General features: G+C 35.9%; 1 protein-coding gene across 7 annotated transcripts in view; it reads left to right on the plus strand.

The window, feature by feature from the left end:
• ZDHHC20 (zDHHC palmitoyltransferase 20) overlaps positions 1-22,752 on the plus strand; it is a 70,771-nt gene that overhangs the window by 43,549 nt on the left and 4,470 nt on the right. For 4 of the 7 annotated variants that reach the window (XM_045797108.2, XM_045797106.2, XM_045797110.2 and 1 more), the window contains 8 exons: positions 995-1,064; positions 2,819-2,851; positions 3,469-3,589; positions 11,958-12,090; positions 15,812-15,938; positions 19,558-19,647; positions 21,069-21,184; positions 22,186-22,263. In XM_045797108.2, the coding sequence (XP_045653064.1) occupies positions 995-1,064; positions 2,819-2,851; positions 3,469-3,589; positions 11,958-12,090; positions 15,812-15,938; positions 19,558-19,647; positions 21,069-21,184; positions 22,186-22,223 (728 nt within the window). In that variant the 3' untranslated portion in view covers positions 22,224-22,263. Of the gene's footprint in view, positions 1-994; positions 1,065-2,818; positions 2,852-3,468; positions 3,590-11,957; positions 12,091-15,811; positions 15,939-19,557; positions 19,648-20,676; positions 20,722-21,068; positions 21,185-22,185; positions 22,264-22,752 lie in introns of those variants that run through there. The other 3 variants (XM_087865240.1, XM_087865239.1, XM_045797107.2) reach the window with 2 other exon arrangements.

Genomic DNA, 22,752 nt, shown 5'->3' on the forward strand with positions numbered 1-22,752 from the left:
AACCATATGATAATTGTCTTTCTCTGCTTGACTTATTTCACTTAGCATGATCTCCTCCAGTCCCATCCATGTTTCTGCAAATGTTGGGTAATCGTTCTTTCTGGTGGCTAATATTCCATCATATATATGGACCACATCTTCTTTATCCATTCGTCTGTTGAAGGGCATCTCCACTCCTTCCACAATTTAGCTATTGTGGACAATGCTGCTATGAACATTGTAACCCCCTTACTTTGATTTCATTTTTCTCAAATGTCTCTGAAATTGCAGTATATACAATATCCCAGTTCCCCTTCCCTGCTTTATTTTTCTTATTAGCACCTATCACTAATATACTATTTATTTTGTTAACTTATTTATTACACCCCATCTCCTGCAAAAGAATGTAAGTTCCATGAAGGCAGAGATTTAAGCCTAGAACAGTATCTGGCAACTAATAGGTGCTCATGTTTTGAATGAACAAACATATAAATTGGGCAGCAGTAACGTATGTTAGAATTGAATGGAAGAAGTTCGGGGTTATTTGTTTTAAAAAAAGTGGTCTGTTTTGCTACTTGGGATAGGGATGGGAGATAAAAGGTTATGTTTTTATTTTTCTTGAAAAAGCTATTTTATAATTTAAAATCCCACAGGGTGCCTTAAAAAATTTAGACACATGCATTTTGATATTTTACATTAGACACTGTGTTATAGTAGGAAAAACTTGAATCGGGACTTTGTAAATCTGAGTTATGCTACCTAACTAGGTGTTTGACTTTGTGCAAGTCACTTACTTACTATAGATCTCCTTCTTCATCTGAAAACGCTGTTCTATTTCTGAGGTTCCCTTCTACCACTTGACATTTTAATTTCAGGAGTTCTCTAATGCATTTTGGTATGATTTTAAAATTATTATCAATTTTGCAGAATTATTTGTAAAAGAAATGAAATTTTATAGTCAAATTAACTAAGCTTGTACATCCTTCAACAATTTCCTTTTAATTCTTAAATGTAGCCATCAGATATTGTGAAAGATGTCAGTTGATTAAACCTGATCGGGCACATCACTGCTCAGCATGTGACATGTAAGTATTACTTGTTCGTTTTTATTTTCACCCTAGCACTGGAAATTGGTGACAGGAGAATGGAAGGGGAAGGAATATTTTATGTGCTTTATACTTAATAAGAACACTGTCCTCTCCCTTTATTTGCTATGTATGTTGGGCTAACAAAATATTTATATAAGCTAGAATATATTTTGAAGTAATCTTGGTTAATGGTTCCTATACTAGTTGATAGCATATACCTCATATGCTTATGCTTAATTCAATATTGATGAGCAAGTAAGTAATAACCCCCTTGAGAAAGGTAACTATTATCACAGGGAAAAAAAGACTGTCACAATTTTCTTATTTTTATTGCTGGTACTGAAACCTAACAAACCACAGAAGTATTGTTTTCAGTTACTGTCTATGACATTGTTTCCAGAAAAATTTAATCTGTGTGTGTGTGTGTGTGCGTGCGCGCACGCACCCCCGAGAAGGTAGTGTGTTGAAGGAAAGAGCCATAGTTTAGGAATCTCTACTAGTCCTTGAACTTTAGTTAGACAGGCTATTTAACATTCTGGGCATTAGTTTATTCATTTCCTATATTGCAGCAGTTGCCTCATATCCGCCTGGGGATCTGTTTGAAGACCCCCAGTGGATGCCCAAAACTGGATAATACTAAACCCTACATATACTATACATATATACCTATATGAGGTTAGGCCCAGTAAATTAGGCACAGTAAGAAATTAACAACAATAATAATAAAATAGAACAATTACAGCAATATACTGTAATAAAAGTTATGTGAATGTGGTCTCTCTCTCAACATGCCTTCTTTACTCACCCTTATTGTGATGAGTTAAAGGGAGGAGAATGATGTGAACTGTGGCGCAGCATTAGGCTGTGGTTGATCTTCTAAAGTACGTCAGAAGGAAGGTCATCTGCTTCTAGACCATGGGTGACTGTGGTTAGCTGAAACCAGGGGAAGCAACTAGACCAGGGGGACTGCTGTATTTGAGATGTTCTGTGGTCTAACTTTATACAAATCTAGATTATGTGTATTGGTGAAGAGGCAAATTTGGAGGGTTTTCTTATTATAAAAGTACAGTAGTGTTTATCCATGGAATACAATTTTATAAATTGTGTGGAAAAAATAACCATCTGTAAGCCTATCTTTGTTAGTATTTTAACGTATTTGCTCTTAAAGTTTTATTTTTATGTGTTGCACATGGTTAAAATAGCATAGGAATTTCTGTATTTCATTTTATCTCCCTCAGCTAATTTGTAAGCTGTACCTATCTAATTTACCTAGTGCTATATGTACGATATCATATTAAAATGTCATTTGGTGTGGTTCATGGCATTTGGCTGTGCTCAGCTGAATTCCCAGTATTAAAAATCATCTCTTAATTATAAAAGGCCTTTTGGAAATACCAGAACTTTTCTCTAACCTAATGTTTACTGGGTTAGTTTTTCTTTATTTTTTTAGAGAGGGAGTGGGGGAGAGAGAGAGAGGCAGAGGGAGAAGGAGAGAGAGAATCTTAAGCAGGCTCCACACCCAGCATGGAGCCGGATACGGGGGCTCAGTCTTACAACCCTGAGATCACTACCTGAACTGAAATCAAGAGTCAGACGCTTAACCCACTGAGCGACCCAGCACCCCTGGGTTGGTTTTTCTAAGATACTATTTGTAAAGGTAAAAACTTAAGCCAAAGAAAGGGAAAACTATCAGAAATTAGTATTAGGGGAATTTTTATGCAAGGATTTTCTTATGTTTATTTGTTTTTTAGATGTATTCTTAAGATGGATCATCACTGTCCTTGGTATGTATAAAAAAAGAGGAAATCATATTGGGGGTGGAGAGGTGGGAAGGAGAGTTGAGAGTAATTTACCTCGGCATTTCCTAAATTTTGAAGGTCAGTTCAATTACTTGATTACTCAAGATTGATCTAGTCCTATTTATATGCATATATATGTATGTACATGTTTATATTAAATGTATTCCTTTAAATGTATACTCTGATGTTATTAACCCAAGTAGGTATATATTAAGAATTAACATTAAAATTCCAGATTCCTCATAGAATTTATTAAAAACACACATCCACAATTAAGATACTGCTCTCTACTTCCCAAGTGGCCCATTTCCAAGTAATAATGATTAAGTTTTTTTATCTGTCATATGTATTATTGTTTTTGTTTATTATAGTTAAAAAATAACATTAAAACTTACCATCTTAACCATTTCTAAGTGCACAGTTCAGTAGTATTAAGTATGTTCACATTGTGTGACCAATCTTTAGAACTTTTTCATCTTGCAAAACTAAATTCTATACCCATCACTGCCCCCCCAGCCCCTGGCAAGCACCATTCTGTTTTTTGTTTTTAAGAGTTTGTGATTTGTCTTATTTTTACAGTATGACTTTCTTTATTCTTCTAGGGTGAATAACTGTGTGGGATTTTCTAATTACAAATTCTTCCTGCTGTTTTTATTGTATTCCTTGTTATATTGCCTTTTCGTGGCCGCAACAGTTTTACAGTACTTTATAAAATTTTGGACGGTAAGTCTTTTTTCTATCTTAAAACTTTTTAAGGTGCTGTATTCATAAAGAATTCCTTCGTTCTTTATTACAAGTAGATGTACTTTATTTCAGTTTTACTAGGTAGAATTTATGATGGATCAGAAGGCAGATGGGATCACAGTTTACCTTCATGTTTATTTGTAAATAAATGGAGATTAAATTGGATATAGTGAGCTTTTTTTTTAGTGAGCCAAATTATTTTCAGCAATATTCTAACAATAGAACTATCAATTTTCTGGAAATAATTGCTTTTACTTTAGTTGAAGAGACTTGCTGCAGTTTTACAGTAATAAAAGTGAAATTGCCAACATGCCAAATAACCACTAATCTGGTTCCTGCCTCTATAGATGTTAATCCTTTTTCTGTCATAAGTTATAAATGTTTTTTTCCACATTTTCAATTTATATCTTATAACCCTGTTTTCTTTCATTTTTATCAGATCAAAGTTTTATATTTTTAAAGCAGTATTTTTATGATTTTTTTAAAGGTTTTGTTTATTTATTGTAGAGAGAGAGAGTACATGCGTTGCATGCATACAAGCCGGGGTGTGGGCAGACGGGGAGGGAAAGGGACAAGCAGACTCTGTGCTGAGCTTGAGCCCTACAGAAGGCTCAATGTCATGACCCTGGGACCCTAAGATCATGACCCCAGCTGAAATCAGGAGCCAGATGCTCAACCACCTGAGCCACCTAGGCGCCCCTCAAGTACTGCTTTTAAATAAATAATCAGAAAACCTAGGGGTACCTGGGTGGCTCAGCCGGTTAAATATCTGCCTTTGGCTCAGGTCATGATCCCAGGGTCCTGGGATCAAGCCCTGCATCAGGCTCCCTGCTCAGTGGGGAGCTTGCTTCTCCCTCTTCCTCAACCCCTCGTTCCCTGATGTGCACACACACTCTCTCTCTCTCTCACTCTGCACTCTCTCAATAAATAAAATCTTTTAAAAAAAAAATAAAAACAGTACTTTTACTTGATGATTTCTGGCTTCAGTCTATTCACTGTATATTTACACAATATTCACCCAGGTTTTCTTCCTTTGACATTTTAGTTGTTTTTGTTTTCACATTTAAATCTTTGATTTTGAAGAAGACATTATTGTGGTCAAAAAGTACTTTGTATTTACTCTTCCTAAAAATCCTGTTAGGAAGTTTTAAAATGTAGGTTTTATGATTGAACTGTTCAGGTATGGTGAAGCCAGCAGATCAGGAGATGATTACTACTGAAAAGATAGTTTGTCACTCACAGTTTCTGAGGGAAGAGGCACACCATGCCATGTAGGGCTACACAGGGAAGCACCAAGCAGGGTAACCAGGTTTAGGTTAGGCAGTTTGCATAATATCTGTGGTCCCTGGGCATAAGAGTTGTCCCTGGTTGTTTTAGTGTATCCTTGGAGTGGTTAGGGCAGGGAAATTTTGCCTCCTGGAGTGTAACAGTCAGATAGAGGAGGTGATTTGGACTATGAACTCTGGATTGGTTAGTTTGTGTATGAGAGGTTTATTCCTTGCTATCACTTAAGAACTGGATAGCTGTGGGAGACACGGTCTCTCTTCAGTCAGCAAGGCCTCAGATGCTAGAGCATCAAGGATACAAAAAATAAGGGGGGGCCTGTGTGGCTCAAGCAGTTAGGCATCCGACTTTTGATTTTGGCTCAGGTCATGATCTCAGGGTTGTGAGATCGAGCCCCATGTTGGGCTCCACACTGGGCATAGAGTCTGCTTAAGATTCTCTTTCTCCCTCTCCCTGTGGCTCTTGCCACCCTGCCCCATACTCACTCACTCTCTCTCAAAAATAAAAATAAAAAAGAATACAAAAAATAAGAAAATATAGTTAATGCAGAAGGAGCTATTATTATTCCAATTTTCAAAGTTGAAAACTGAGGTTAGAGGAGTTAGGAAACTAGCCAGAATTTGAGCATTGATATTTCTATTTCAACATCCAACTACTTTTCACTGTAGTTGTGAATTGTTATTCATAATCATACTTGGGAATTACATAATTAAAGCCTCAAGTCATCAGGCACAATTACTTTTCGAAGAAATATCTAATGCATTTTAGAAGGACCTTCACTAAAACATTGTTGAATTTTTAAACTTTGGGTATTTAAAACCCAGGGTATGCTAGTATTTACAGTGCCTTTGTGCATACTAGAAAAGAGCACCCCAGTTCTGTGTGGTCTCAGCCCAGTGAATTTTGGGTTCTGTCGTTCCCCTAGTTTTAAGTATCTTTGTTCAGTTTAAAACCTACTTAACCCTACTCAGTGGCCCTCTTTAATGAAGAGGATTCAGTGCCAGATGAATGAAATCTAAAGGATAGAATTTCACATTTCTTTATCAGAAACTTCAGTAGTGTTTGCATATAATGATTTATTAATTAAAGAATAAATATTTTGGGGGGTGACTGGGTGGCTTAGTCAGTTAAGCATCTGACTGTTGATTTTGGCTCAGGTCATGATCTCAGGATCATGAGATTGAGCCCTGAGTTGGGCTCCACGCTGAGCATGTCTGGAATCTGCTTGGGATTCTCTTTTCCTCTCCCTCTTCCCCTCGCCCACTCATGTGCATGCTCTCTCTGTCTCTCTCTCTAAAAAAAAAAAGAGTAAATATTTTTAAAACTTTTTTCAGATTTATTGTAAGGAAAGACTAGTAAACTTAAATCTATCTTTTTCTTCATTTGTAGTATCTACTATGTGCCAGGCAGTGTTCTAGGCACTTTGGATGTATCAGTGAACAAAACAAAGTCCTATTTTTATAGAACTTACTTTTGAGAAGAGGATAGCATATAAGCATAGTAAATAAGTAAATCCTGTTGTACATTAGAAAGTAAATACTATGAAAAAAAGTAAAAGAGCAGAGTAAGGGATGTGGCAAGTGTATGGGGGTGAGTATGACAGGGGCAGATAGAAGTGTTAAAGAGAGTGATCAGGGTAGACCTGCTCAGTAAGATGATCAGATTTGAACAAAGACTTGAAGGAAGTTAGTGGACACATGGGAGCACCTAGATACAGAGAGCAGATATTAACAGACCTAAAGAGAGAAATAGGGAGCAATGCAATAATAGTAGGGACCTTAATACCCCACTTTCATCAATGGATAGGTCATGCAGACAGAAAATCAATAAGGAAGATTGGCATTAAAATGACACATTAGACCAGGTGGACTTACCAGAGATACAGAACACTCCATCCAAAAGAAACAGAAAACACAATGGTAGAAAACTAGAAATCAGTTACAAAAAAGAAAACTGGAAAACTCACAAATAAGAATGCTCTGAAATACCTAACTTCACCGCTCAAGGAACTAGAGAAAGAACATACAAGCCAAAGTTAGTAGAAGGAGAGAAATAACAAATCAGAGTGGAAATAAATAGAGACTAAAAAGACAATAGAAAAGATCAGTAAAAGAGCTGGGTTTGTTTTTTTTATTTTAAGATAAACAAAATAGTCAAACCTTCACCAAGAAAGAAAGAGGACTCAAATAAAATAAGAAATGAAAGAGAAAACATATCTGACACCACAGAAATACAAAGGATCCTAAGAGACTATTGTGAACAGTAATACACCAGCAAATTGGACAACTTAGCAGAAATGGATACTTTCCTAGAAAATACAACCTACCAAAGACTGAATCATGATGAAATGAAAATCTGAAGAGATTAATTGCTAGTAAGGAGATTAGATCAGTAATCAATAACTTTCCAATAAACTAAAGTCCAGGACTGGATGCTTTGGTAGTGAAGTCTACCACACATTTAAAGAACTAATGCCAGTCCTCAAAATCTTCCACGAAAATAGAAGGAGGAACCTTTCCAAATTCATTTTATGGGGCCAGTATTTCCCTGATACCAAAAATGGACAAGGGCCCCATAAGAAAAGAAGATTACAGGCCAATATCCTTGTTGAACAAAGGTGTAAAAATATTTTTAAAAATATTAGCAAGCTGAATTCAGCAACACATTTAAAGAATCATACACTATGATCATGTGGGATTTATTCCAGGGATGCAGGTATGGTTCAGCATCTTTAAATCAATCTGCATGACATACCACATTAAGAAAATGAAGGAAAAAAAATCATGATTATCTCAATAGATACAGAAAAATCATTTGATAAAACTCAACATCCATTTTTGGTAAAAATTCTTAAAGTAGGTGTAGAGGGAACATATCTCAATACAATAAAGGCCATATATGACAATCCCACAGCTAACATCACATTTAGTGATGAAAAGTTTAAAGCTTTCCCCCTAAGATTAAGAAGAATAAGACCAGGATTCCCACTTTGGCTATTTATTCAGCACAATATGTATTGGAAGTCCTAGCCACAGAAATTAGGCAAGAAAAAGAAAAGGAATTCAAATAGGAAAGAAGTAAAGCTGTCTCTATTTGCCTAACACATAATGTTATATTTAGAATACTCTAAAGACTCCACCAAAAACTGTTAGAACTAAGAAACTAATTCAGAAAAGTTGCAGGGTTCAAAATCAGTTGCATTTCTATACTCTAGTAACAAACTATCGAAAGAGAAATTAAGAAAACAGCCCCATTTATACTTGCATAAAAAGGTCAAAATACTTAGGGAATAACTTTAACCAAGGAGGCGAGGGAACTGTATATTGAGAACTTTAAGAGACTGATGAAAGCAGCTGAAGGCACAAATTAATGGAAAGTTAATCTGTACTCACTGACTGGAAGAATTAATATTGTTAAAATATCCATACTACCAAAAGTGATCTACAGAATCAGTGTTCTGATTCTAAGTTCCAATGACATTTTTCACAGAAATAGAACAAACAGTTCTAAAATTTGTGTGGAACCACAAAGACCCCAAATAGCCAAGGCAGTCTTGAAAAAGAAGAACAAAGCTGGAAGTATCACACTTCCTGATATCAAACCATATTACAAAGCTATAGTAATCAGAACAGTACGGTATTGGCGTGAAAACAGACACCTAGATCAATGGAACAAAATAGATAGGCCGGAAATAAATCCATGAATCTTTGGTCAGTTAATTTACAACAAAGGAGCCAAGAGAGTATACAGTGGGTAAAGGACAGTCTCTGTAATAAATAATGTTGAGGAAAGTGAAGATACCTATCTTCAAAAATCAGTTCCAAATGGGTTAAAGACTTGAACGTATGACTGGAAATCATAAATCTCCTAAATGAAAACTTTGGCAGTAAGCTCCTTCACATTGGTCCTGGTGATGATTTTTTAGATTTGACACCAAAAGTGAGAATAAACAAGTGGGACTACATCAGACTAAGAAGCTTCTATATAGCAAAGGAAACCATCAACAAAACAAAAAGACAGTTTACTGAATGGGAGAAGATATTTGCAAATCATATATCTGATAAGGGGGGTCGCCTGGGTGGCTCAGTCGTTAAGCGTCTGCCTTCGGCTCAGGGATCCCAGAGTCCTGGGATCGAGCCCCACATCAGGCTCCTCTGCTGGGAGCCTGCTTCTTCCTCTCCCACTCCCCCTGCCTGTGTTCCCTCTCTCGCTGGCTGTCTCTCTGTCAAAAAAAAAACCCAAAAACCATATATCTGATAAGGGCTTAATAGACAAAATATATAAAGAACTACAACTCAATAGCCAAAAAAAAGTTTTTTTTTTTCAAAAAAATGGGCAGAGAATCTGAATAGACATTTTTCCAAAGACATATGGATGGCCAGCAGGTACGTGAAAAAGTGCTCAAGTCACTAATCAGGGAAATGCAAATCAAAACCACAGTGAGATACCAACTCATACCTGTTAGAACGGGTGTTATCAAAAGATAAGTAACTAGTGTTGGCGAGGATGTGGAGAAAAGGGAACCCATGTACTCTTGGTGGGTATGTAGATTGGTTTAGCCATTATGGAAACAGTATGAAGATTCCTCAAAAAATTAGAACTACCATATGATCAGCAATTCTTCTGGATATTTATCCAAAAGAAACAAAAACACTAACTTGAAAAGATAATGTGTAACCCCATGTGCATTGCAGCTTATTTATAATAGCCAAGACTAAACATCCTGTGTATCCCATCAGTGGATGAATGGATGAAGAAAACTCTGTGTGTGTGTGTGTGTGTGTGTGTGTGTGTGTGTGTGTGTGCGCGCGCGCGCGCGCGCACATGTGCACGCGCGCACAATGGAATATTACTCGGCCATAAAAACTTAGGAAACCCTGCCATTTGTGACCACATGGATGGGCCTGGAAGACATTATACTAGGTAAAACAAGTCAGAGAAAGACAAATACTGTTTTTGTCACTTATATGTAGAATCTAAAAAAAATTTTTTTTGGACTCATAGATACGGAACAGATTGGTGATTGTCAAGGCAGTGGGTGGGGGATGGGTAATGTGGGTGAAGGTGCTCAAAATAATATTAAGAAGTCCTGGGTATGTAATGCACAACATGGTGACTATAGTTAAGTATATTTGAAAGTCGTAAAGGTAGTATCTTAAAAGATCTCATCACTAGAAAAAAATTTTGTTAACTGTGGAACAGATGTTAACTAGACTTACTGTGGTGATCATTTTGCAATGTGTACATATACTGAGTCATATTTTACACCTGAAACTAATAGACTGTTATATGTTAATTATATCTCAATTTTTTTAAAAAAGTGTGATCAGGGTAGTTCAGAAGGTAAGATTTGAGCAAAGACTTGAAGGGAGTTAGTGGACATTTGAGAGAAGAACATTTTTGAAGAAACATCTGGACTTTAGAGCAAAGGCCCAAAAGTAGGAGCATCCCCACCATGTTTGTGTAACAGCAAGGAAGCTAGTGTGGCTGGAGTAGAATGAGCGAGAATGGGACTAATGAAAAGTCCAGACAGTGGGGCTTGGAGAATGTTGAAGGACTGTGTCTTTCATAACGAGTGAAACAGGAGCAGAGGAGTAACATGGTCTTATTTTAATGGATCACTCTGATTGCGGGGCTGAAACTAGACCGGAGGTCAAGTGACAGCACCTCTTAGAAGGCTTTTGCAGTAGTAGTGAGTGAAGGTGGTAAGAAATTCTCAGATACCGTTTTTAGAAACTAATCAGAAGTTTTTAAATAAAAGCTATTTGCTAAAAAAATTAATTTTATTCTTTCCTAGATATAAATCTCTTTCAAAACAGTGGGGAAGTTTATGAAGTGTACCTTGAATGTGCTTGAGGAGCTAAATATTCTTGTCTGTTTTCTCTTTTGTGTTTTTGGAGAAGATGTTGTCAATGACCTTTAGGGAACAACATCTTAGTGTTCCTTCAAAACAAAAGATTTATAAAACTAGCGTTCAGGATAATTTTGTATAAAATTTGGTTTCTTAATACATTATCTCTATTTGTACAAGCTTTGCCGCAGGAAATCTACAGAGAGTTGTCCAAAGGTAAAATAACATTATTGCCATGCCATTCTTGTGACATTTATAGTAAATATGTATAATACTCATTTGCTTCACAAGATGGGAAGTTAAAAGAACTGCTTGATATATTTAAAAGGTACTGTGTTTACTCTGGGAAAGAAGAGTAAAAAATAAATGTCAGAATAATCTAATGCTAAAAGCCTTCATCTTTATCCCGTAAACAATGTTTAAATCAAGCCAGGACCACCTCATGTTCTAGTGGAGTCTCTGATTTGCCCATGTAAGGTTTTATTTTAAGAGCTAACAGTTAAAGGCTTCCTTTCTCCTATTAATAGATACTGATTTCTTCTAGGTTAAGATTTTGCTTCTGTTATAATGAATATAGCCATAAGAATGGGTAACAACAAAGCTGTTTTCATTCAGTAATACCTTGTGGTAAATGTATTTACCAAAACTGCTAATTACCTAAAAAAAACTGTGTAGGAACTGAGTGAAGATAAAAAAGGTAGGAATTGAACAGCTGAGGGCGTGGGGATATATGCTGAGGTGTTCCAAAAATAGAAATTAAAGAAGTACACAAATTTATCACAATTAGTGTCTGGTTAGCAGGATGTACAATTAAAATAAGCAAATATTTTAGCAGAGATAAGGAAAAATCCTTGCATATCCTGGATATCAGGGAAAGCTTATGAATATATGCATAAAGTACAAAAGAAAAATGTTGAGTAAAAAAGTGCATCTTTTTATTTTATTACTGAAAATATTACTAAAATTTTTAACTGTTTAAGAGTAATTTTTTACATGACCCTTACATAAGCAAGCTCCTTTGATAATGCCGATTTTCTGTTTTGGGAGATGTTGCTTTTGGATTTATTATCTGAATTTATTTTATACTCTTCATATCTGGCAAGATTTTTGGTAGTTTCAAAAGTCTTTAGGAAGAATCAAATAATATATTTTAGGGGCTGACTCTTCTTTCTTCTTTCTTTAGGGGTTAACTCTTCTTTCTTCCTTCCTCAGAATGAACTCTCTGATACACGTGCAAAGTTCCACGTACTTTTCCTTTTCTTTGTGTCTACAATGTTCTTCATCAGCGTCCTATCACTTTTCAGCTACCACTGCTGGCTAGTTGGAAAAAACAGAACAACAATAGGTGAGTGGGTGAAAAGAAATCATAATTATTTAGGAAAATAACCATAAATGACTATGAAATCATGAGGACAATAGTCAGATGATAAAGAAGTGTAAAACAATTGTGTATTAAGGTTAACTATGACTGGATAAAAACAATGGGTATATAATAAATGTAAAGTTTCTATATTTTGAATGTTGAGGATGTGAGATTGGCATTTATATGTATTTTCAGTAGTGCATTGTATATAAAAGAACTCTATAAATTTTATTTTTTTTTAAAGATTTATTTATTTATTTTAGGGGCGCCTGGGTGGCGCAGTCGTTAAGTGTCTGCCTTCGGCTCAGGGCGTGATCCCCCGGCGTTCAGGGATCGAGTCCCACATCGGGCTCCTCTGCTGGGAGCCTGCTTCTTTCCCTCCCACTCCCCCTGCTGTGTTCCCCCTCTCGCTGGCTGTCTCTCTGTCACATAAATAAATAAAATCTTTTAAAAAAATAAATAAATAAGGATTTATTTATTTATTTTAGAGAGAGAAAATGAGCTAGCGGGGGTTGGGGGGACAGAGGGAGAGGGAAAGGGAAAGAAGCAGACTCCCTGCAGAGCACGCAGCCTGTTGTGGGGCTGAATCTCACGACCCTGAGATCATGACCTGAGCTGAAATCAAGAGTTAGAAGCTCAACCGACTGAGTCACCCAGGTGTCCCTACAGCTTATCTTTTAGCTAAAACGTGTTCTTTACTTTTTTCCCCACCTTTGACTACACACTGGCGTGTTCCGTGATTGAGGCTAAGAAGTAGTGTTTTTGACATGTTAATCATTTCCATCTTTGTGTCAATTATATTACTAATATCAGTATTTATTTCCCTATTTTGCTCATTTTTTAAAGTGAAATATAGGGGAAGAATTCAGTAAGGTATTAAAATAATTGGACAAATTTTTCCTAAATAAGGGTGGTATGGCATTGGCTCAAACTAAGCTATTAGCCTATAAGCAGCCACTGTGCTATAATTGAAACATTTAGGCGTTGGCTAATGTACCAAGATACAAAAGAGGGATTTGTCACATTGTTTCATAGGAAAGTCAGAGACTCCTTTCCATCTAAAGCCATGTGTCTGCCAGGGGAATAGGAGGCAAATAGATTATAATACAAAAAGATGAAGATATTTTAGGGAGACTTTTAGATATGTTTATATTTGGATTATTTTAACTTTGTGTCTTACTGAGTCATGTAAAGGCATGATGGGTCCAGGGCAAGGATTTCTATTCCCTTTCTTCCCCAGCTCACTCTCCATTGTGGAGCTCTTCTCCAATTCCATCCTGCCTTCATCCCTTTTCTGTGTAAATAAACTTTCTTGTATCTAGTAATTAATTTGTTATCCTTTTTACAGAGTACCCTGCCATCTCCTTACCTTTAATCATCAATGACAAAAGGTAGCTTACATGCAAAGTCTAGCCCTTATGAACAACCCCAATTAAAAAGGTAGAGATTTCACATAGAAAAGTAGATTTCTGGGGCGCCTGGGTGGCTCAGTCGTCAAGCGTCTGCCTTTGGCTCAGGGTGTGATCCCAGCATTCTGGGATCGAGCCCCACATCAGGCTCCTCCGCTGGGAGCCTGCTTCTTCCTCTCCCACTCCCCCTGCTTGTGTTCCCTCTCTCGCTGGCTGTCTCTCTCTGTCAAATTAATAAATAAAATCTTTAAAAAAAAAAAAAGAAAAGTAGATTTCTTTTCAAAAATTGATAAATCTGGTAACAGTAGGCCCATTTTCCTATCTGGCATCCTTCAGTTGGAACTGAGTAGTAGCCAACTGCTTTAGATGGGAGCCTGACACTTTAATTTGCCACAGTTCCAATCCTCCTTCGTTTCCTGCCCAGCCCCATAGTTATGAGAGAGGAGTGCTTCATGGGAAACCCATTGTTCTCTTTAAACAATATTCTTCAATCTTTTTTGCCAGTGACTACAGTAAGAAAGGCATCATTTGTATTGTGACCTAGTGCATAATTTTATAAATAAAATTATATAAATAAAATAAGCAAAAATTTTACAAAACATTATTAATATTCTACTGTGTGTGATATATTCTAATATTTTCTATTCTAGTTCATTAAAAAGAAATGCTGGTCACAAAAAAAAAGTAAAAAACACTTACTAAGGTGTTTTAACCCTTACTTTGAAAAAACTACCCTGGTACACCACTTCCTTTACAGCTCACCTTCCACACCCCTGATCCTGGGCTGGTTCTCCACTGTTCCTTCCAGAGTTCTGTTCTTCTGTCCTTTGAGGTATCACCTCTACCCTTCTCCACAGCTGTCACCTATCCACCTTACCTTGAGACCATTTCCCCAATTTAAAAAGTATTCAAACAAATGCAATCATCCCGAACAGGCAAGCTGGTCCCTTAGATTCTCATGGCTAATCATTCCCATAAACAAAACACTGAACCTTTTAATCCCTTAGAACTGAAGAGCCCCTGAAATTGTCAACTTGAACTTTCCATTCTCTGGCACTCTTCATCCTTGCAGCTCTCCTTTTCTCTACTCCAGCTGTATTTCCTCTTTTACACTGCCGGCATTCTCCCAAGCATCCCTTTCCCTTCTGGTCTCATTTCTCATATTTTCGATTCTAGATCCTGTAACAAATGACTTTAACAACTCTTGACAGCACTCTTACACTACACCTGTCCTGGCTTTCTCCTGTAATTCAGTTGCTGATCCATGACACCTGGATTATTCTAGCTCTCCACTTTATCCACAAGTACTTTGGGGCTGTAGAAAGCTGGGGAAGACAGTCTCACTCCCACAGTGATTGGTGCACCTACACATTTAAAGTCTCAGTGCTCACTTGGGTCCTCCACTCTCTTTGGCAGTCATGTCATGGGTTTCTGAAAAAATTAGAAGTTGTCATGAGTAAATTCTTATCTTCTCTCCTTTATAACCTCGAACTGACATTTCTCCTTTCAAACCCATCACTGTCACTCTGCCTCTAACTTCTGAGGACAGATGTCTTTTCTGGTATCTAAGGTTAATCTTTAGAACTCCTCTAGAGGCTGTCTTATTTCTTCTAGAATTTTCTTCCATCAATTTTTACTTTACTTTTCTATATCATCAACCTTTCCCAGTTCCTCTCTCCCTGGTTTCTTATCCTTAGCTTATAAAACATGCTAAAATAAATTGTATTTTTAAATAAAGAAAAAAACCTTTTTCTTGTATAATGTGTATCTTTCTCTAGCCCCACTCTACATCACTTAACAGCCAAACTTAAAATAATGATCTCTGATCACCATCTGCTTCTTTATCTGTTATTTGTTGTACAAGATCATGCTCACATACCACCACCCATTCATACATGTATATCACAATGCAGTTGTTTTAGACTTTGTTAGACTGTGTGTTCTTTGTTAAGAATTCCATCTGATTTACCTTTGGATTTCAAACACCTGGTACTGTGCCATTAGGCACATAGTAAGAATTTCATAAGTAATAAATGAGTGAAGTTGCAAGAGTTAGCATATCTTTTTAAAAAGGTGAGATACAGTGAACACACTTCAGTAGATTTTTAGTAAAATTAGATAATTTTCACATTTTCATTTTATAAAGGTGATGAAATACTCAGAGGTGGTATTGCTTTTTCCAAAATAAGTTTCAGAAATTTATCTTTTAATTATTACATTTATTTTAAATTTTGAACATTTATTTATAATTTTTAAATAGATTAACTCTTTTTTCGTATATGTACATAAAACAGAATCATTCCGCTCACCCACATTTTCATATGGACCTGATGGAAATGGATTTTCTCTTGGATGCAGTAAAAATTGGAGACAAGTCTTTGGCGATGAAAAGAAATACTGGCTACTTCCAATATTTTCAAGGTAATGTATAAAAAGCAGGTCTCAGAAGTTACACAATCTGTGATAGTCTGTCTCTTTGGCTTATATCTTAAGACTCAGAGAATACAGTATATAATGACATCGTTCTGAGCCTTGAGAATGAAAACTCAGAACATCTTGATTATATAAAATACTTTATTTTTCATGTTTTTTATTAAACTCTCCCAAAAGAGAGTTTGGGCATATATTTGAATGGAAAGTAGGGAAAAAAAAGATGATGCGTAAAAATAGCAATCACTCTTTTTCCTTCAAGATGAAAATAAGTTGTTTGAAGTAGAGAATCGTAAGAATTTATACTTATTAGCTATATCTTCAAAGATTTATCACAGATTATGTATTCTGTTGTGTCTTAAAAGAAGACCCAACACATAATGCAGTTTTTAACTTCAGATTTAAATGAAAATTTAAATGAAGGTATATGCTTGAGATGATTCATAGTTTCCTTTTTTCCCAAATTCCCAGCCATCTTAGGCCATCTATATACCAAAGTCATTACAGAAAAGTAAAAAATATTTGAAATTCAGGTAATATATTTATAAATGTTACAGGGTCTTTTCCCCTTGTTTAGCTGTATTTCTTATATTTTTGTCTGAAAATAACATTTGCTTTCACTTTTGAAAGACATTTTTGTTTGGCATATAATTCTAGATATTGCTTCACTGTCTTCTGGGTTACATTTCTTCTGACAAGAAGTTTGCAGTCATTCTTTTTTTTTACTGTATAGGTAATGTGCCTTTTTTTTCACTGGGTGTTTTTAAGATACGCTTTTTAGCATTAGTTTCATGCAGTTTGATTATGATGTGCCTTGGTATATAATTTAATTCATGTTTCTTGTGTTTGGAATTTGTTGAGCTCCTTGGAACTGTGATTTTATAACTTTCATCAAATTTGGAAAGTATTTTAACCATTATTTCTTTAAATATTTATTCTGTCATCCCCACCCCCTTTCCCCATTACTGTAGAGACTCCAGTTACATGTATATTAGTACACTCGAAGTTCTACCACAGCTCCCAGATCCACTGTCCATTTTTTGTTCAGTCTTTTTTCTGTGTTTCATTTGATAGATCCTATTGCTGTACCTTTAAGTGCATCAATCTCTTCTTTGTACTTTATTATCTCCTGTATTGCAAGGTTTTTCCACTCTGACTGGATAGAACACAGACTAGTATTTTTTTAAATAATATTTATTTTGTTATATTAGACTAGTATTTTTTAAGATTATTTTCTCTAAACAGGGGTTTCAGTGTTGACTGGTATGGTTTTGGCTTTTTCCCCCTCTTTCTTTAAAGATGCTCCATTAACTTCTGGCTTGCATTGTTTTTGAGAAGAAATCAGCCTCACTCTTATCTTTATTCCACTGTCTGTAAATTACTGGGTCTTTTTTTGCTCTTTGGCTACTTTTAAGATTTTATCTTTATCACTGATTTTAAGCTGTTTGATGATGATGTTTTTTGGTATGGTTTCTTTGTGTTTATCCTCTCTGGGGTTCATTAGACTTCTTGGATCTGTGAATTTATAGTTTTCATCACATTTGAATAATTTTCGTCATGTCCCCCCTTGTCCACTGGTTTTTTGGGCACTCCTAAATATACATATGTTAAATTGCTTGATTGTGACCCTCAGGTCATTGCTCTTCTTTGCTCCCCAGGGCCCATCTTTTTTCTCTATCTGCTAACCTTTGGATAGTTTCTGTTGCTATGTCTGTAAGTTCACTGATCTTTTCTTCTATGATGTCTGCTCTGCTGTTAAGCTCATTCAGTGAATTTTCATTTCAGATATCGTATTTTTTAGCTCTAGAGGTTCAGTTTGGTTCTTTTTTTATATATCTTACATTTCTCTTCTCATATCCATTTTTTTCCTGTTAATTCACAGACATATTTATATGTCACTATTTTAAAGTATTTGCTTCAAATTTTCATAGTCATTTCTAATTCTTTTCTGTTAACCATTTTTTTCTTAGTTGTGGATCACATTTTCCTGATACTTTTTATGCTAGTAATTTTTTATTAGATGGTAGACACTTTGAATTCTGTGTATTAAATTTTGCTCTCTCCCTTTTGCAGTTACTTGTGTTTTAGCTTGGTCCTTTTGAGGCTGTTGTAAGCCTAGAGTCACATGTGTAGCTTAGCATTCACCAAAAGACTCCAGTAAAATGCTGTGCGCATTGTTGTAGCCCTTTCTTTGTACGTCTCCCTCTTCCTCACCTCTGCCCAGTAGATTCAAGCGACCTCAACTTCTTGAAACACCCATCTCTGGCACCTCAACTCAGTGAGACTACCTTGCTCTACTTTTTTCCCCTGGTGGTGCTCAGGTCCTGGCAGAAACCTGGGACTCGCTTGGTTGGTTTCTCTTTTTTCAGAGACCACAGTTCTATGTTGCCTGTTTGGAAAACAGTTATTGTATATACTGTTCGATTTTCTGGTTGTTCATGACAAAAGGTCACATTTATCCGTTAATCCATCTTGGCTGGAAATCAAAGTCCCTGTTTTACATAATTTTGGTATTTTTAAAATGTGAAATTATGGGGTGCCTGGGTGGCACAGCGGTTAAGGCGTCTGCCTTTGGCTCAGGGCGTGATCCCAGCGTTACGGGATCAAGCCCCACATCAGGCTCCTCCGCTATGAGCCTGTTTCTTCCTCTCCCACTCCCCCTGCTTGTGTCCCTCTCTCGCTGGCTGTCTCTATCTCTGTCAAATAAATAAATAAAATCTTTTAAAAAATAAAATAAAATAAAATGTGAAATTAAGGAATTCTGTACTTTTTTATAGATTGTAAACTTCTTGAAGGCAGAGGGTTTTTTTCTCTTTTGTTCACTGCTATATCCCTAGTCCTGATAATAGTACCCAGGGCATCATAGGCATTTAGTAAGTATTTGTGAAATGAATAAATATTTGGAACTTACATCTTGAGTTTCAATTTGAGCCTTTATGATGTTTTAAATGATTGTGATGAGCAGGTCGGTTACCCAAATATTTGATTACCTACGTTTGAGATATAATCTTCATAGGCATCATAATCTTAATAAGCATTATAATCTCAATTACCCAACTATTTAATGTTTGAGGTATCATAACCTTAATAGGCATTATAACCTTCTTTTTTTTTAAGGTTTTTATTTATGGAGAGAGAGAAAACAAATGAGAGAGCACACACAGAGGGCATGGCAGAGGGAGCCATTTATTCATTAATTCAGAGAGAGAGAGAACAAGTGAGAGAGCACACACAGGGGGCATAGCAGAGGGAGTGGGAAAAGCATGCTCCCCACTGAGTAGGGAGCCTGATGCAGGGCTCAATCCCAGGACCCTGGATCATGACCTGAGCCAAAGGCAGACAATTAACTGAGCCACCCAGGTGCCCTAGGCATTATAATCTTAATAATCCTGAAGGATACTGTTTTCAAATATATGTAAATTATAAGAGAAGACGGCTTATTTCTTCAATGAGGCTAGTAACCCTCTAAATTAGAAAATTTTAAGATTTTCTGAAACGACAAGTTACGATAATTTCTTTATACTGTGCTTTTGAAGAATGGTTGTTGAATTTGACAACCTTATTTAAGTTAATATGATTTAAATTATTACTGATATTTTTCATTATGCAGCTTGGGTGATGGTTGCAGTTTTCCAACTCGCCTTGTGGGGATGGATCCAGAACAAGCTTCTGTTACAAATCAAAATGAATATGCTAGAAGGTATGCTTCTTAACATTAAGTTTTTCATTATTCATTATAAAGCAAACTGTGTGTGTGTGTTATACATACATATCTGATAAATACAGTAATAATTTGTAAGTCAACATAGATAGGGAAAGAGAAATTTTATGTAAATTTTTTTAACTGAGAGCTAATATGTGTATGTACCTAATATGCTTAGGATAACCATATTTTTTATCATCCAAACCAGAACACCTGGAGAATAAGAAAGAGAATGCTTGCTTTTAATAGTTGAACCAGGACAATCACATATAACTGGAAGTATCTGAACAAACTAGGAAATATGGCTATCCTAAATATGCTACATCTTTCTAGAAACTAAGACATTCTTTCAAGATTTGATTCTTGGTTTATATCAGCTATATTTTTTTTCAAAGAAATTAGTCATACTATCCACCAGTATATTTTGATAAACATTTAAACTGCAGTGTAAAAATAATATTAATGAGGATTTCAAAAATACAAATGTAAAATTTCTTCTCATTCATCTTAGAAGATACTTTTTCAGTATTTGCATGGCAAGCAAACTGATTCATAAATTCAAAGAAATAGTTCATTTTAAATGAAATTTTAAAGAAGATAGAGATACTTCTGTCAAAGTGAAATAGTCAAAATTTATTTGGGACACAATTTATTTCTAATTGTGGAGGAGGAGGGGTTATAAATTCCAAGCCAGCCTATTAATATCAGAACATAGACCTTCAAACCTACAGTCTTAGGACCTTAGAAGTCTGACATTTATTGTGAATCTGAACAAGTCACTTAAACTGTGTGAGACTCAGTTTCCAGCTCTATAAAATGAGGATAACCATACCTTACCTCCAAGGGTTATTGTGAAAGTTGACATAATGTGTATAAAGCACCTAGCACAGTGTCTGGCCCATAGTTAGTACACAAGAAATACTAGTTCCCTTTTCCTTCTTCTGTTCCTCCATTCCCTCCCTCCCTGGATCTCTTAGCAAGAAAAGTAAGTCTACGCTAAATCACTAAATCATTTTTTCCCCTTAGATCTAAACTGCAGAGGTAGAAAGCAGAAAACTTGGGAAATGACAGGTAATTTTTTTGTCCTGGCCAAAGACATAGACCCTCACCTCGTGCTACCTTACAGCTCTTGATTAACATATGTTTTAAAAGTTTCACACCAGCCTCTGAAGCTTTTTTCTTTTGTCTAATTGTTTTCTTTGGCACTGTTGGAATATAGACTCTTGGGTTTAGAGAGCCATTCAGTTGGGGGTCGGGGGCATAATTTTCTTTTGAATATAGAGGTTTTTTTAGAGTGCTGAGATCTCATGAGTTGCCCTCACATATTTAGGAGAAGGAATACTAATTTGCTGCTTATTAATTAAGTATCCTTAATTGAGCATTAAACTATTTGCTAAATTACTTCTTCCTCTTTTCAGTATTGGCTCAAATCAACCCTTTCCTATCAAACCGCTTAGTGAATCAAAAAACCGATTGTTGGACAGTGAATCTCAGTGGATAGAGAATGGATCTGAAGAAGGCACTGTCAGATCAGGTAATACTTGTCATTTGAAAACAGTGCTTTTTCTGGTTAAAATGAAGATCAATCGGATTTAACAAATGTATAAAAATCAAAACAACATGATATTTTAAAATACTAAGATATGTGAGACTTTTTAATAAAATATCTTACAAATAGGGTGTCAGTGTTTATTATTGGTGGCTTTTATGGAGAAAGAGGTTTGAGTGTGGAAGTGTAGTGGCTACTGCTGTGTTTTGTTCTGTTCAGAGCTGGGATTTTCTTTTGTTACCCAGCCACATATGTCTTTACCTCAGATATAGAAAGTTCTTTTGGCATTCACTATTCTGAATAACATTTAAACAAGGTTATTCTTTAGGGCCTTAACTTTCGCTTTCTTGATGACTCAATCATTTCATGAATTGTGGATGCATTATAGAACAGTTGATAAGACAGAGATGGTCTTTCAAATTAGATCGGGTTTATAACATAGCCTGGCCACCTAACAAACATTATAGCCTAAAATATATCATGGCGGTTTTCAACAGCACTAGTAATAACATTGTCATCATCTTGCACTGTGAGAAAATGGTTTGGACATTCAGATCAGTTGGTACCAACTCGAGGAAATACCCTAAAACTTGGAAACTTACTGTAAGAATTTCTGACTTTTTTTTTTTTCTTTTTGGCTTTTAGCAGCAGTTATTCTCTTGAATTGGTATCATTAGGATCTTCATTAGGATCATTCGACGCCACGTAGGTCAAGGGAAAAATTCATTTCATGGGCTTCATAATTACTGCTGCTGAACATCTTTAAAAGCCAATGGACATTTTTACAAATATAAGCATAAAACCCGACTTTTAGCTCTTAGCATTGCTTTACTTCTGGGTTCTCCAAGAGGATAAATGGTTGACACCATAAGCTTATTTAGTGCTTACGTAAGAGTTGCTTTTACTGTAATCATCAATTTTACCAATTAGCTAGAAACTTAATACTTCTTTTTTTTGTCCTGTCATATATAATTATGTGCTTACAGGGACAAATAACCATGTTACAGTGGCAATAGAAAATTGAGTACCACTTGTTCATAACTAACCATTTGAATAAGAACAAGGTAAGACAGTATAAAGGTAATTTCCTTGAACAAATGCAGTTATTTGCATATTTTGTAATCTCACAATTTGCAAGTAAATTGTTTGTACTCTTTTAATTATATCAGCAAAATCAGGTAGTTCAGAAGAGATTGAGAGGTAGCAGCTGCTTAAATCCCATTTTTCTTAACCACTCCTAGTGCAATCTTTGTAAATACGTATTGGTAGATTAATGAAGAAACTAAAAACAAGTGTGGGTTGATATGTGGACAGCTAATCCTTCCAGTAAACAGTGTCTTGTTAATTAGTTTAAGAAAGAAGAGTGACTAATTAGGCTGCAGAAAAGACTGAAGAGGTTCACTGATGTGACTTAGTTGGAAAAGATAAAATGAAAGAGCAGTTTACTGTAGCCAGCCACACTGATCAGCTGTTTTCGATCTGGCTAGCCCCCAGACAGTAGCCAGAGGAAATTAATGTAATAGCAATCGAGGACGTTCCAGACAGATTAAACA

The sequence above is a fragment of the Ursus americanus genome, chromosome 10, assembly GCF_024610735.1.
Source record: "Ursus americanus isolate L20-20 chromosome 10, mUrsAme1.1.p, whole genome shotgun sequence".
NCBI classification, from domain to species: Eukaryota; Metazoa; Chordata; class Mammalia; order Carnivora; family Ursidae; genus Ursus; species Ursus americanus.